Here is a 15,395-nt window from a genome sequence, read left to right as displayed (position 1 = left end):
TTTATATTGGGTTTTGGTTGTTTTGTTTTGTTTTGTTTTTGTGGGGTTGGTTGTTTTGTTGGTTGGTTGGTTGGTTGGTTGGTTGGTTTTGGGACAGGGTTTCTCTGTGCAGTCCTAGTTGGCCTGAAGCTCAATATGTAGGCCAGGCTGATCTCGAACTCACAGAGATGCTCTTGCTTCTGCCTCCAGAGTCCCCGGGTAAAAGGTGTGTGCCACTGTGTAGATTGAAAGTGGTCAGTTTAATTTCTCCAGTGTCCTTTTGAACACTTTCAAGCAAGGCTACTTTATAAGTGGGTTTATCAAACATGTTGCTTTGTCATTCATATCAAGAATGGGTTTTGTTTTGTTTTTTGTTTGTTTTGGGGAGTGTTTTTTGTTTGGTTGGTTTTTTTAATTGTTCTTTGGGCTTTTTGGTTTTGTTGGGTTTGGTTTGGGCTTTTTATTTTTTTATTTTTTGTTTGTTCTTTTCTTTTTGTTTTGTTGTTTTGGTTGGGTTTGGCTTGGTTTTTGGTTTTGTTTTGTTTTGTTTTGTTCTTCTTTGTTTCTTTTGCTTTCTGTTTTTGTTTTTATTTTGTTCTGTTGTTTTGGTTGTTCATTCTATTTTTGTTTTGATTCTTTGTAGGTTTTGGTTTTTTATGGTTGGTTGGTTGCTTTTTTCTTTGAGACAGGGTTTCTCTGTGTAGCCCTGGATGTCCTGGAACTCGCTGTGTAAACCAGTCTGACCTTGAAACTCAGAGATCTGCCTGCCTCTGCTGAGATTAGAGGCGTGCACCACCGCCACCCGGCTCAGGACGGCGGATTCTGTTAGCTCTGGTTTACCATCATCAATGACCCCTAATAATAAAGGAAGTTCTGATGTTTCCTCTCTGCCCAACAGCTTCTGAAGAATCAGTACCACCGATATTCTTTATCTTTTTAAAATCATTACTTTAAGGAAAAAAATTCAAACTTATCATATGGATAGATAAGACAGTGTACACCAATATCAGCATCTAAAGAGCCCTCTAGAGGAAATGAGTATCCAGAGGCGCAGATTCAGAAATAACCTGAGAGGTGACCCACGATAAAGAGCACTGACTGCTCTTCCAGAGGACTCCCGGGCCAACTCCTAGCATCCACATGGCAGCTCACAACTGTCTGAAACTCCAGTTCCAGGGGATCCGACATGCTCACATACATGTAGGCAAAATACCAATGCATATTAAAAATAAGAATAAATAAATCGCTTAAAATTTTTTAAAGAAAGAAAGGAGAGGCCGTTTATTCCTCTGCATCAGCGAATTATCACTAACATCCTCGATGACCCCGGCCTCTCCGCGGAAAACCTGCAGCGGCCTGTCCAAAATCACCTCCAGGTGAATGCTACACTTGCGTTCCAGTGGCTCAGCGCCTTCCTGTCGATTGGAGGATTCACAAACAAAATGCTGATTTACCTCCAGATGGTCCCCATCGGTCCTTGGACACCACCCTGAACAAGCGGGGCACAAAATTCGCTGGCTCTGACCCGAAGCCTGTGCAACGTAGCCCACAAGGTGCTCCGTTTGGCCTCCATGATGATGGAGTACCAGAACCGGCCATTGCCTATTTCGCAGGCTGCCAGGAGCCGGAGCAGTAGACCCTGGTATCTATCTCAGTCCTCTTTGCCAAGAAAATAGCATCACAAATACCGGTGGCCTTTTGGCTGGAACTGTCGGTCTTCAGGAATCGTTCGTGAGATATTTTATAAGTCTCCCTTTTCTGTGAATATTTATTTAGTAAGCTTCATAGAGTGTTCCAGTCTCTGTGTAGAGTCTGTTCTGTGAATCTGGGCAATGGAACCAAAATGTTCCTCTTCCGCTCTTTGACTATATAGGGGCATCATGGGACTTGATTATGTAAATACAAGACAGATCCTCGGGTTCTTAGTTTGGATTACCATTTCCTGGGTCATCCCGATTCAGCTTTAGAATATTTCCATGGATCATTTGTGAATGCTTTTTAACTGATATGTAGGGGGGGGGTTATTTTGTAATTTTTAAAATTATCTTCTTTCTTAAAATTGATCAGTAAATCCTCTTTGCAATAAGGTGTGACCAAAACTACTCTAAAGAGCTGTTTTCATAGAGAAGGGTGCATAGTATACGCACCCCTGACCACTCATGCCTTACACTTCAGTGTGATTTGTTCTTCACAGCACTTTATTGGAAAATTCTGGAGAAAGTCAAGGAGTCCATCATTTCATAAAAAGAAAACTAGCATGGGTTAGCTAACTAAACAAAACTTCATATATAAAATTGCTGTGTTCATAAACCTAGTGAACATTACAATTCATCATAAATATGTGAGGCGTGGGGTGGCTTTTCATGCAACTGCCATGATTCCCACAACACTTCAAAGCAAAGTGCGTGTACAGACTCTAATGGCAAGAATGAAGCATCTTCACTTAAAATGCTGAATCAAAGCCTCCAAATCCCACAATAGTCTAAGATGACAATAGAACACTGACATGAAGAAGAGTGTCTTGGGATGTTTCACCAGAGCCTAACATTATGGACTAAAGGAAAACTATGAATTTGATACTGATATTTTTTGTTTCTAAATATTTTCCTGCAGGCCAGCTAGTAATTATTCAGAATATACTTCCCAGAAAGTTGTGATGGTGATGAAAGGAGGAATTAAAAGACACTTCATAATTATATTCATTAATTCAAGATTGCCTTGTAAATGAATGAAGAATCTATAAATCACAGTCAGTATAGTAAGCATGGACTTTATAGTTTCACCAACCTCCAGGTCAAAATCTTTACATCAGTAATTTCCTACCAGTCCTTTTACACATAGTGGTAAATCTCCTGAACCTACACAGTGGAAGGAGAGAAGCACTCCTGCAAATTTTCCTCATCAAGCTGTGGCATGTGCACACACAAACAAATAAATAAATGTAGTCCTTTTTAAATAAAATAAAAGCTCATAACCCAGGTTCCAAGAATGGTCTTCAATATGAATTCATCCAGAATATTGTGCCAAATTGCATATTGTACAAATTAAGAGAAAATGCTTTAAACAAGCCTTAAATGCATGACTGGTTCTCCACTTCTGCCCTTATATAAGAATCATAGTCCTATAAATGGTCTTTACTAGACTCTACATGTGATTAGACTACATGAAAAATTATAAGACATTAGCGATACAGCATTTAATTAAAAGATGAAATTGACGAAATATTATTTAACAATAATTATGCACACATTAAATCTGGAATTTTAAACTTAGGAAAGGATACAAATGAGCAGATTTATAAGCATAAAAGATGGCAACTAACAAGTGCGCATGACTTGATTGGACAATTGCATTTGCCTACTTCACTTTGGAAGCACAAGTCACAGCCTTCTCTGAATATATAGTACTTAATAAATCTCCTTTACTTTCATGGGAAAGTCAGGAATTATTTCAATAATATCACTATATGTGAATGGGAGACTGGACTTTTTCATCCAAGTAATTTGAAAATGAGTTTTACCATAGTGGTAGAAGATATTTAACAACAACAGGGAGGGTAGAAAATTAATTCAAGCTTGTGACAAGCGATCCGATGTAGATACAAACATTTAAAAAAGCAACTAATTGAAGAATGTGAAAATATCAAAGCAAAGGAGAGCTGATGGACAAAATCAATAATTTACATTATTTAAATCTAAATAAACTGCTATGAGTATTCACCTACTGAGAACTAGAAATGAAGTGCTATGGCTTAGCTCAGGTAAAATAGTGATGGTTTCCACTTGCTTGATGATAAAAGTCATCTAACATTTTATACTAAATCTTGAAACAAACGGGACACTTCTTGGGTGAAGAACCCAGATGATACCATTTAAAGGCTGGATATATGCACCATCTGGCATTTTACTAACAGAAGTTGTTTCTTGAAAGAGCACTCAAACTTTCGATATTAACTTAAATTTTTCCTTTAAAACTGAATTTTAAATTATTTTTGTAAGCATTTACCAGAAAGGTGAGGGTTGTAGAGAACTCACCTGTCCAGGGTGATTTGATTCTGACTCCTGTCTTTCCCTTTCATCTCTGTCCAGGTTGGGAGGTAGGCTGGGACTAAAGGCCATGAGGTCTGTCTTGGGAAGAACTTCCCCAGAGCACACCCTCTGCCTCCTCTGCTGCGAGTATGACCAGCTCCCCACCGCGCTGGAGCACACCAGCATGGGTTTCCCTGGAGCGCAGGCTCCATCGGTGGGCGTGGCTGAGCAGCGCAGCGCTGTGTACAGCAGCAGTGTGAGCACCAGCAGGCTGGACACCGCGCAGATGGCAATGATCAAGTACACGTTGACATCCACCAGCGACGTCTCTGGGACTGAAGGACGCCCTGATGCCTGTGAAAAGGACTTTGGAGCCTGGCCACTTTCCACTAGAGACACTAACACAGTTGCCGTGGCTGTCAGTGCGGGCTCGCCATGGTCCTTCACCAGCACCAATAGAGTCTGTCGAGGCGCGTCCACCTCATCCAGGGCACGCGTCGTGCTGATCTCACCCGTGTACAGGCCCACGCGGAAGGGACTTCGTACTCCACCTGCTCCCAAATGCAGTTCATAGGACAGCCAAGCATTGTAACCAGAGTCCGCATCTACTGCGCGTACCTTGGTAACCACATGGCCCGAACCCGCTGACCGAGGCACAAGCTCACTCACTGCTCCTCCAGCTCCGACAGCTCTGTGGGGCAGCAGCGCAGGCGCATTGTCATTCTCATCCAGCACAAACACCTGCAGGGTCACATTGCTGCCCAGGGATGGCACACCAGCATCCCGCGCGCTCACCTGGAACTGCAGCAGCTCCAGCTCCTCATGGTCCAGAGGCTGCAGCGCAAACACCTTGCCGCTCTCCGCGTGCACAGACACATAGCTCGACAGCAAGCGCTCGCCCACTCGCCTCTCCACCAGCGAGTAGGACACCAGCGCGTTCTCCTGCGTGTCCGCATCCATCGCGGACACCGTGAAGATGTGCGCGCCAGGCGGGTTGTTCTCCTTCACGAACACTGTGTATTCGGGCTGCGGGAACGCAGGCGCATTGTCGTTCACGTCAGCCACCTCCACGGACACGCTGGCGGTGGCCCACAGAGAAGGCGAGCCCCCGTCCCGCGCTGTCACAACCAAATCATAGGTTGACTCCTTCTCGCGGTCCAGATTGCTATCCAATACCAGGGAATAATAGTTTTTAAAAGTGGATATGATCTTGAATGGGACATTGGGTGTAAGAGAGCAGGTCACTTGGCCATTAACACCAGAATCAAGGTCAGACACGCTAATCAAAGCAATGACTGTATTTGGCTGGGCATCCTCTCTTACTGGGAGGGACAAGGAAGTTAGCGTCACTTCAGGGGAGTTGTCATTGGTATCTAAGATTTCCACCGAAACTGTACAGTGACCTACCATTGGGGGGGTTCCTTTATCCGTAGCCAGCACTTCTATCTCATAAAATTTGTTCTCTTCATAATCTAAAGTCCCATTGACCCTCAATTCTCCCTTGTTTTCATCTAGTGTAAACAAAGGCCTTCCACTGGGCTTAATGGACATCAATGAGTATGCTAGTTGCCCGTTCACACCTTCGTCTCGATCCGTAGCGTTCAACTTTATGACAAGGGTTTCTTTAGCGGCATTTTCCATTATTCTTACCTTGTATTCTAAATGATCGAACTCCGGATCATTGTCGTTAACATCTAAGACGTGAACCCAAAGCTGAACTGTACCAGTGAGCTCCGGCTTTCCCCCATCACTGGCTGTCAGAAGCAAATTAAGTTCCGGAGTTTTCTCTCGATCCAGAGTCTTCTTTAATATAAGTGACGGTCTCTTAGTCGGCTTACTATTTGTTGGTGATTCTAAAGAAAAATACTCGTTTTGACTTAATCTGTAGACCAATACAGCGTTCTCTCCTATGTCCGCATCAAACGCTCCCTCTAGCGGAAAACGCGAGTCTGGTTGCTTGGATTCATAAATCAGCAACCTTTGTTCTCTAAGAGGAAACACCGGTGGGTTGTCATTAATGTCCCTCACCTCCACCTCCACGTGGAAAACCTGCAGCGGCCTGTCCACGATCACCTCCAGGTGGATGCTACACTCCGCGCTCCGCCCGCACAGCTCCTCCCGGTCGATCCGAGAATTCACAAACAAAATGCCATTCTGCAGATTTACCTCCAGAAGGTCCCCGCGGTCCTTGGACGCCACCCTGAACAGGCGGGGCACCAGCTCCGCCAGCTCCAGCCCCAGGTCCTGCGCGATGCGGCCCACGAAGGTGCCGTGTTTGGCCTCCTCGGGGACGGAGTAGTGGAGCTGGCCGCTCCCTGCCTCCCAGGCTGCGAGGAGCAGAAGCCAGGGCAGAGGTCGCAGTGCACAGGATCCCCTTCTCTGAAAGCCTAACATTGCATAGGAAATCAGCCTCCAAAATGTTTCCTTTCTCTGACTGTATCAGATACTTGTCTTCAGATCAAAATCTCGCTTGATTCTCGAGAAATTTTAAAGGATCCTTTTAAAAAGCAGCGTTCAGCTTGGTGGAGTCGGTTTTTACGCGGAATGCAGGACTCTCCGGACCAGTCTAAGAATGAACTCTTTCTACCAAGTGAAGAGCGACACCTTGTGCCTGAAATTGTGAGTACCCGTGCACATCCACCACTGGAGAATTTCACCATTTGTATACTTTGCCTGAAGTAATTCCAAAATGCATATGTATTGAACATTCTTGTTCTAAGTCACATTGGAGAGGAACATATGTGAGGCTGGGACTTTTTATTGAATAGTATCTAATTAAATTCCCGTTTGAATTATGTCTACAAAATTGTTCTCATGGTTAAACACTTGAAGGAAAGGAGGGCTCACTTCTTTAGGCAAACTTGAAAAACTAGAGTTAAACACTTTCCTAACATCTTACCTAGCACATAAAAATACCATATTTGAACTGTCTTACTACCTAGGCTGCCAGGAAGCTCAATGGAAAAGGCATATCTTTTCCAGCGGCTGGGCCTAATTTGTTGTTGCTGTTTGTGGTTTGGAGTTTTGTATGAGTCTACAGAATCAGAGCCTTATGATGCTAGGGCAAGTGCTGAGCCTTTGATGTCCCATAATAACAATGCTGTGGGCACTATGCCCTTAACTGAGTAGATTTGCATTCTCTTATTTATTTTTAAGTCAGCTTGAAGAGATTTATGAGATGCAGCCATGTTTTGATGCATATATATATATATATATATATATATATATATATATATATATATGATGAAATTAGTGTTAATGCATCCATGACCTTAAACATCTATCAGTTCTTTGTGGTGAAACTTTCAAAGATATACCATTATCAACAATATCTTTCCTCTTTTCTTCAGTTCTGATTCTTTGTTGTTATTTACATGTCATTGTTTTCTTGTAGTAAGTTACTAACCTTGCATTCACTGCAGAACAAGGAAACAAATATTTTCAAGTTTTAAAATTTGAAACAGAATTCACAAAGGAAAAGTCTGCTGACTTAGATGAACTCTGCATTTGACATATATGATTTCTCACTCGAATCACATTATCAGTAATGAGATAGCAATATTTTACTCGGGTAATCATCAATAATATGACAAAGGCAGCCTTTTAAATCGTAGAATGAATTGTTGTCATTCAGACAAATAAAATTACCAGAAAGGTAAATCTACACCACTTTGATATTTCCATGTAACCAACATTAGTTTTCTTAAACCAATAAAAATATATTCATGGAAAAATAAAAAAAATAAAAATAAATATATTCATGGAAAATAATTACAGTGAAAAATTTGGGGTTTGAGATTATAAGTTTATTCCATACAGTAAGTGAATTTCTGATGTCTCCTTTAAGTGCATTATATTGTGGTTAAAACACAGAAAATACTCAAACAGTTCAAATAAATGACAAATTACCTTGGAGTCTGAACATAAAATTTCCTACAATGCTTAGTGGAAGGTGGGAATTATTAAGGATAATTTTCATTTATTTTTTTCCATGACAATGTTTCTTTGTGTGTTGTTGGCTGTCCTGGAACTCTGTTTGTAGACCAAGCTGGCCTTTAACTCAGAGATCCACCTGCTTCTGTCTCTGAAGTGCTGACCTTAAAGGCATATGCCATCACATCAGGCTTTAGTTTTCATTTCTAGGGGGTGTAGTTATATTTATCTCTTCATATACACTAGCAACTTAGAAGGAAAAGAAGATAAGACAACACAAGTTTGGAGTAGAAAACTATTCATTTTAAAAAGTATTTTGTTATATGGGAATTCTTTGAGAAGCAAGGCCCCAGGTTGACTTCGAGCTCCCAGGCTGAAGTGACACTCTTATATCCGTGTTAAATGGTTTTGACGGCTCTGCTGCAATGTACAATTATTACAACAACATACAAAAGCGTCATAAACTATGTATCAATGTATGATAGCACTGGGACTCTCAAAAATAATGTGATCAAACTTCTGTGTTAAACATTAAAGAAAAAGATCCATCAACTCTAAGAACAGTGAGTTCTATTATGCACCTGTAAAATGATACAATCATGTGGAATCAACCCAAATGCAATGTTTCAAACATTTCTCAAATACTTTAGCCATATTTAGAATCCCTAAATCATCGTTACCACCATTATATTTACCTAAAACACTTAATATTCACATACACACACACACACACACACACACACACACACACACACACACACAAAATGAGGCCATTTTATATATGCTGTTTGACTTTGTTGTTCTGCAAGAATACTGTGACCCACCATCCAAATTTTCCTCATATTTTAAACAATTCCTATATACATCATTTTCAAAAAATCTATAGTTTTTACATAGTAGCTCTTAATTATTACACACTGAATAAATCTCTATCTCAGTGTAGCATTGATAAAAATATGTTCATTTAAATCATGAACACAACTAAGAAAAATCACTCATTATGGAAACGCATGACTCTCATCTCAATGTGGCGTTTATGCAAAATCAATGATTAATATAAGCATGAAATCTTTTCTGAATCAGAGCAGAAAGAAGACTCCCCTGTACACAGCCTGTGTTCCAATTTCATACTCAACCTATGCTCAATCATAAAAGAGGTTTCCTGAAGAAAGTTCTACACTGTAGTGGCACATGTGGCACAGATTCTGAAAATTATGTGCTTAGATACCACCACTAAACAGGATGGATGTCTCAGATTTTCTTATTTCAACATTGAAATTCAAATAGCCATAGAGTAGTGCTACTGTTATTATAGATAGCATGGTAAAAGAATTACTAAATAATATTCTTGACGACAAGAATGAAAGACGATAAAGATGCTAGATTTCCAGTAAATGAGCTATCTCGAGAGGGACAAAACAAATAAATTTAATAACTTTGTAAAATATTTAAGAATTAAATTAAAATGTATCTAAGTACTCAGAGTGTGGCTAACATATAGAAATAACTCACACAATGTGGTTTAACACTCACTAATCAATATTTGCTCGGACTCTATAGATACAAGTAGGCACTGTGGCAGGACATGGTGGTGAATGCCTTTAATAGCACTCAGGATTCAGAGACAAATGGATCTTTGTAATTTCCAGGTCAGCCTGGTCTACATTGTGTGTTCCAGGGCAACCAGGGCTACACGGTGATATCTCGTCTCAAAGAAAATAAACGTTGTGGAGACATGAAGTAGGGAATAAGTCATGGCTGTCTCTTTTTGCGTTGTTTTACTAATATTTATTTTCATAAAAATCATCCTAAAATTGATCATTCAAGTTGGACATAACAGCTAATACCTATTCAGGATTTCTACTAACTTTAATCTGTCTACATCATGGTTTTCTTTCTGAATGTAAATATATTATATATCATTTATTTCTTTAGTAGTATCAAATAATGTTATTTGCCATTAAAATGAAGATGAACAAAAAATCTTTCACATTGCATGATGCATATTCTATTATTTATAAATACAATATTTGAGGTCTCTTTAAAGAAAATTATATAAACATAATGTTAAAATAAAACTACATTTTATATTAAATATATGGAATGTATACTATGTTCCATGCTGAGGTAGTTAGTTGTCAGGAGGAAGTGCCTTTAGTGGCATTTCATGGTTCTTATGCATGAATTGTTTAAAGTAATGTCATTTTGGAGATAACACACTTTGACTGGCACAGGCAATGGTGTTGCACTTCACTACATATGACAAGACTCTTAAACAAGCACAAAGAAGTGAGGATTTTCCTACCCTAAAATACAAAGCTCCATGACAAGGACCAAGAACTGAAGAAAAATAATTGTGACTCATAGTGGAATAGATTTTTCAAGTAAGTAGAAGAGTTCAATAAGCTAAACTGGAAGAATACAGCAGTGTGTTTTGGCAGGTACTTAAGCAGAATTAACATCATATTAAGATGTAATTAAAAGGTTGTCTATCCAAAGTAGCTGAGGACTTGGAAGAAAAGGTCCTTGACAATATAACAAGAACTGCTGGGGCTGGAGAGATGGCTCAGAGGTTAAGAGCACTGACTGCTCTTCCAAAGGGCTTGAGTTCAATTCCCAGAAAGCACATGGTGGCTCACAACCATCACTTCTGGCCTGCAGGCAGAATGCTGTATACATAATAAATAAATAAATCTTTAAAAAAAAAAAAAAAAAAGAACTGCCAAGAGGTGATGGTGCATGCCTTTAATGCCAGCACTTAAGAGGTAGAGGCCTCTGTGAGTTCAAAACCAGCCTGATTTACAGAGTGAGTTCCAGGATAGCCAAGGCTACACAAAGAAACTCTGTCTCAAAAAAAAAAAAAAAAAAAAGAAAGAAAGAAGAAAGGAAGGAAAGAAGAATGAATGAGAGAGAGAGAGAAGAGAGAGCAAGACTAACAAACTAGTAAGATCGCCCCCAAAACAAACACTAAAACTCCACCCACTTCAACTGTCAGCTCACAAGACACGCTGCTGAATATAAAATTACACAGAAAATAAGGTGCTTCAAGAGTGACCTTCTCTATCAGTAGCTGGCAATTTCATAGTTTATAATAAGTAAAGACATCAGATCAAATTTAAAAATTAAATGATCCTATAATACTTTCAAATACACAAAAAGAGCAAAGGGCACCTGTTAGAATAAGAACTACAAACTACTACAGTGCTGAAAATTAGATTTGAGCCCTACCTATGCCTTTGATTTTTTGTTACGGTCTTTGACTTCTCCCTGGCATTACTTGCTTAACTTAAAGAAAACACTGGCTCGTTCTATTTCAGTTTTGCTAGTACTAGTAGTAGCACTACTGTTGCTATAGGTAGCAAGAAGAAAGAATTACTAAATAGACTCCATATTGACGAGACTGAAAGGCAATGAAGATGGTAGATTTCCAGAATGCTTTAAATGATCTGTCTCAAGAAAGGCAAAACAAATCCATTAAGATAGAAGCGCAAATTGACAAACTATGTCTGTGAGATGAGCAGCCGTGGGATGCATTCCAGGATTTCGGTACTTACATTCTCAAAGATCTCTTGTTGAGCTTCATTATCTCCAGAACCCAAGCCAGGAGGAACGCTGGGACTGAAGGCCATGAGGTCTGTCTTTGGTGGACCCTCTCCAGAACACACCCTCTGCCTCCTTTGCTGTGAGTAAGACCAGCTCCCCACCGCGCTGGAGCACACCAGCATGGGCTTTCCAGGTCCACCTGAGCCCTTGGTGGGCAGCGCTGAACACCTCAGGGCGGTGTACAACACCAGTGTGAGCACCAACAGACTGGACACCGCACAGATGGCGATAATCAAGTACACGTTGATATCCACTATGGATGTTTCCGAGGCTGCTGTATCCGCAAACGCCCGTGAAGAGGTCTTTGGTGTCTGGTTGATCTCAACCAAAGAAATCAGGACTGTGGCTGTGGCAGTCAACGCGGGCTCGCCATGGTCCTTCACCAACACCAACAGGCGCTGGCGTGGCGCGTCCGCTTCATCCAGGGCCCGCGTGATACTTATCTCACCCGTATACAGTCCCACACGGAACGGACTGCGCACACCACCAGTTCCGAACTGCAGCTCATATGACAGCCAAGCATTGTAACCAGAGTCCGCATCTACTGCGCGTACCTTAGCCACTACATGCCCTGAACCCACTGACCTAGGCACAAGCTCACTCACTGCCCCTCCAGCCTCTACAGTTCCATGAGGCAGCAGCGCAGGCGCGTTGTCATTCTCATCCAGCACAAACACCTGCAGGGTCACATTGCTGCCCAGGGATGGCACACCAGCATCCCGCGCGCTCACCTGGAACTGCAGCAGCTCCAGCTCCTCATGGTCCAGAGGCTGCAGCGCGAACACTTTGCCGCTCTCCGCGTGCACAGACACATAGCTCGACAGCAAGCGCTCGCCCACTCGCCTCTCCACCAGCGAGTAGGACACCAAAGCATTCTCCTGTGCATCTGCGTCCATCGCGGACACCGTGAAGATGTGCGCGCCAGGTGGGTTGTTTTCCTTCACGAACACCGTGTATTCGGGCTGCGGGAACGCAGGCGCGTTGTCATTCACGTCAGCCACCTCCACGGACACGCTGGCTGTAGTCCACAGCGAGGGCGAGCCCCCATCCCGCGCTGTCACCACTACCTGATACTCTGCTGTGGTCTCGCGGTCCAGGGCGCTGTCCAGCACGAGTGAATAATAATTCTTGAAGGTGGACACCAGCTTGAAGGGGACATGAGGAGTCAGGGAGCAGGTCACCTGCCCATTGACAGTAGAGTCAGGGTCTGTCACGCTGATTAGAGCAATAACTGTCCCCACCGGAGCATCTTCTTGAACAGGGAGCGATAATGATGTTACTATTAACTCGGGAGCATTATCATTGATGTCCAGAACTTCAATTAAGATTGTGCAGTGACCAAACATTGGAGGACTGCCTTCGTCAACTGCTTCTGCTTGAATCTTCCATAAATTAGTTTCTTCAAAATCTATTTTTCCATTGACTTTAATTTCTCCAGTTACTGAATCTACATGAAAAGTGGCTTTGGTCTTAGGGGAAACATCTGCTGCAAAAGAATAAAGAATTTGACTATTTGAACCTTCGTCCAAATCCGAGGCATTAAGTCTCATCACCAGGGTACCATTTCTTGCATTTTCTACCAGCTTCACCCGATGGATTGCTCTGTCAAACACTGGTGCATTGTCATTTACATCCAGCACTGTGATACGCAGTTCCAAGGTGCCTGTGAGTTCAGGTTTGCCCCCATCCGTTGCTTTAACCACTAAGTAAAGCTCTGGAGTTAGTTCTCTGTCTAAAGGTTTTTTTAACACTAGTTCGAGTGGTTTTACCTGCTCATCTGTGGTTGGTACTTCCAGGGAGAAATACTCACTAGGACTCAGTCTGTAAGTCAGAAGAGCATTGGTTCCAATATCTGCATCCGAGGCGCCCTCTAGTGAAAAATGAGAGCCTAGAGCTCTCGTTTCCGAAACAAAGAGATTCTTCTTGGTCCCTGGAAACACAGGCGGGTTGTCGTTAATGTCTCTCACCTCCACCTCCACGTGGAAAACCTGCAGCGGCCTGTCCACGATCACCTCCAGGTGGATGCTACACTCCGTGCTCCGCCCGCACAGCTCCTCCCGGTCGATCCGAGAATTCACAAACAAAATGCCATTCTGCAGATTTACCTCCAGAAGGTCCCCGCGGTCCTTGGACGCCACCCTGAACAGGCGGGGCACCAGCTCCGCCAGCTCCAGCCCCAGGTCCTGCGCGATGCGACCCACGAAGGTGCCGTGTTTGGCCTCCTCGGGGACGGAGTAGTGGAGCTGGTCGCTCCCAGCCTTCCAGATTGTGAACAGCAGAAGCGAAAGCAGCAGGCACCAGGATCCATGGCAGTATTTTATGGCGACAAAGGACATATTCTCTTGAGATTTTTTTTTTTTTTTTTTTTTTTTTTGTAGTAGTAGTAGTAGTAGTAGTGATGGTGGTGGCGGTGATGGTAGTCTTGCTCCAAGATAATCTTAACAATGTGAGCACTGTATAGTCTTTAAAGCTGGAAAGCAGCTTCTTTCCGGTCTGCAGAGGATCTGAGTTTCTTCTGTTAGCGCTCTTGTTGGAGAACGACGGCATCCTGTGGCTCAAAGTGTAAGTGCAATTGCGCTCTGCTCAGTTTGCTTACCTGGCTTCAGAATGACGTCATTTTTTCCTTTATTCGAGCTTTTCTTTGTAGGCTTCTAACTAATCCACATTTCAATAGCCGGTAGCTAATTTAAGGTTGCTTAATCTTAGAATTACAGCTCTTAGAGTAGTTTCATCTTCTATGTAGATATCTAAAAACATACTACTGCACAAACGCTATTGCCATGTAAACGAATATGAACAAACTACGTTTGTAGTGGCGATTCAGCTTTTTAAGAGATTTTTAAAGAAAAGTAACATATTGGAATGCCTTGTATCCTATCTCTTCCTAAGACTGTAATTGTGTTCTGCTGGATCTTATTAAATGCGAAATTATTCTGATTATTAGACTTAACTCTATAGAGAATAATTCAAGATGCAGATTTTCTATGTTATGTTGACTCAATGCTAATGAGCTATTTAGTGTGTTGCCCAAATAATTCTTTATTTGATGGTAATGAATTTACTCAGTGGTAAATTTGGAGCATAAATAAGGCTATCTCATATTAAAGATTTTGTTCAGCCACTGTATCTACTCAGAGTGAATATTATTTCCACCCTATTGGATAACATCAGTGTGAATTATATTTGTAATTTATTTGGAAAAATAACCAAATTTCATTGAAAAATAATGTTGGGAATTCAAGTTATATTTGTCTACTTATACTTATTTTCTTAGAAAATTAATGTGAAGAGACAGGATATAAAAGTTATTCTAGGTCTCATTCACTCAACTTTATTATCTTGTTTTAATCTGAGATACAAAAATATATTGAAATCTGCATGAACAGTTATAGATGGCAATTAAGTTTATCAATATTGCATTGAAGAAGAAAATGATTTAATCATTCTTAAAACTGTATGGAACCAATTAATCAGCATCTGAATCTTGCCAAAATTATTAAGTCATAGGAAAACTCTAATTTCCCCCACTAAAAAGTGATTGTAAATGGATACACAAGATAACCAATTTTGTTTTCTTTATGTTAATTTCAGTTTTCTTTTGAACTGTTACAAATAGTGACTTAATGGCTATAAATCTATACCAGAGATATATAGCTCCAATTACCTACAATTGAAGACATAAATCCTAAACTAATATAATGTACTGTAACAAAGAAAAAAGAAAAATCCAGCCTATTCAGTTGACTAAATTCAGAAAAAGAAGCTCTTAAAGAAAAATTTAATCTCCTGTTTTCTGATTGAAATGGCCTGATGTCTTCTGGAGTAACTCCATGCTAAAATGGAGATCCAGTC

The 15,395-nt window shown here is 41.3% G+C and overlaps 2 protein-coding genes across 13 annotated transcripts in view; both read right to left on the bottom strand.

Annotated features, from left to right (window-relative positions):
• Nucleotides 1–15,395, bottom strand: part of LOC127204374 (protocadherin alpha-C2) — a 212,084-nt gene that overhangs the window by 139,769 nt on the left and 56,920 nt on the right. For 2 of the 12 annotated variants that reach the window (XM_051163332.1, XM_051163331.1), the window contains exon 2: nucleotides 4,014–4,802. The exons of 7 other annotated variants lie outside the window; for them this stretch is intronic. In XM_051163332.1, the coding sequence (XP_051019289.1) occupies nucleotides 4,014–4,802 (789 nt within the window). Of the gene's footprint in view, nucleotides 1–4,013; nucleotides 4,803–4,856; nucleotides 6,746–11,494; nucleotides 12,275–15,395 lie in introns of those variants that run through there. 3 more of the 12 variants (XM_051163336.1, XM_051163339.1, XM_051163338.1) reach the window with 3 other exon arrangements.
• LOC127204721 (protocadherin alpha-10-like) lies at nucleotides 12,300–13,851 on the bottom strand. Its single transcript, XM_051163962.1, is given in 3 exon segments — nucleotides 12,300–12,313; nucleotides 12,379–13,800; nucleotides 13,803–13,851. Coding segments are annotated over 3 exon segments (1,485 nt in total).

The sequence above is a fragment of the Acomys russatus genome, chromosome 20 (assembly GCF_903995435.1).
Source record: "Acomys russatus chromosome 20, mAcoRus1.1, whole genome shotgun sequence".
Taxonomy (NCBI): Eukaryota; Metazoa; Chordata; class Mammalia; order Rodentia; family Muridae; genus Acomys; species Acomys russatus.
This window is presented reverse-complemented; position numbering and strand designations above follow the sequence as displayed.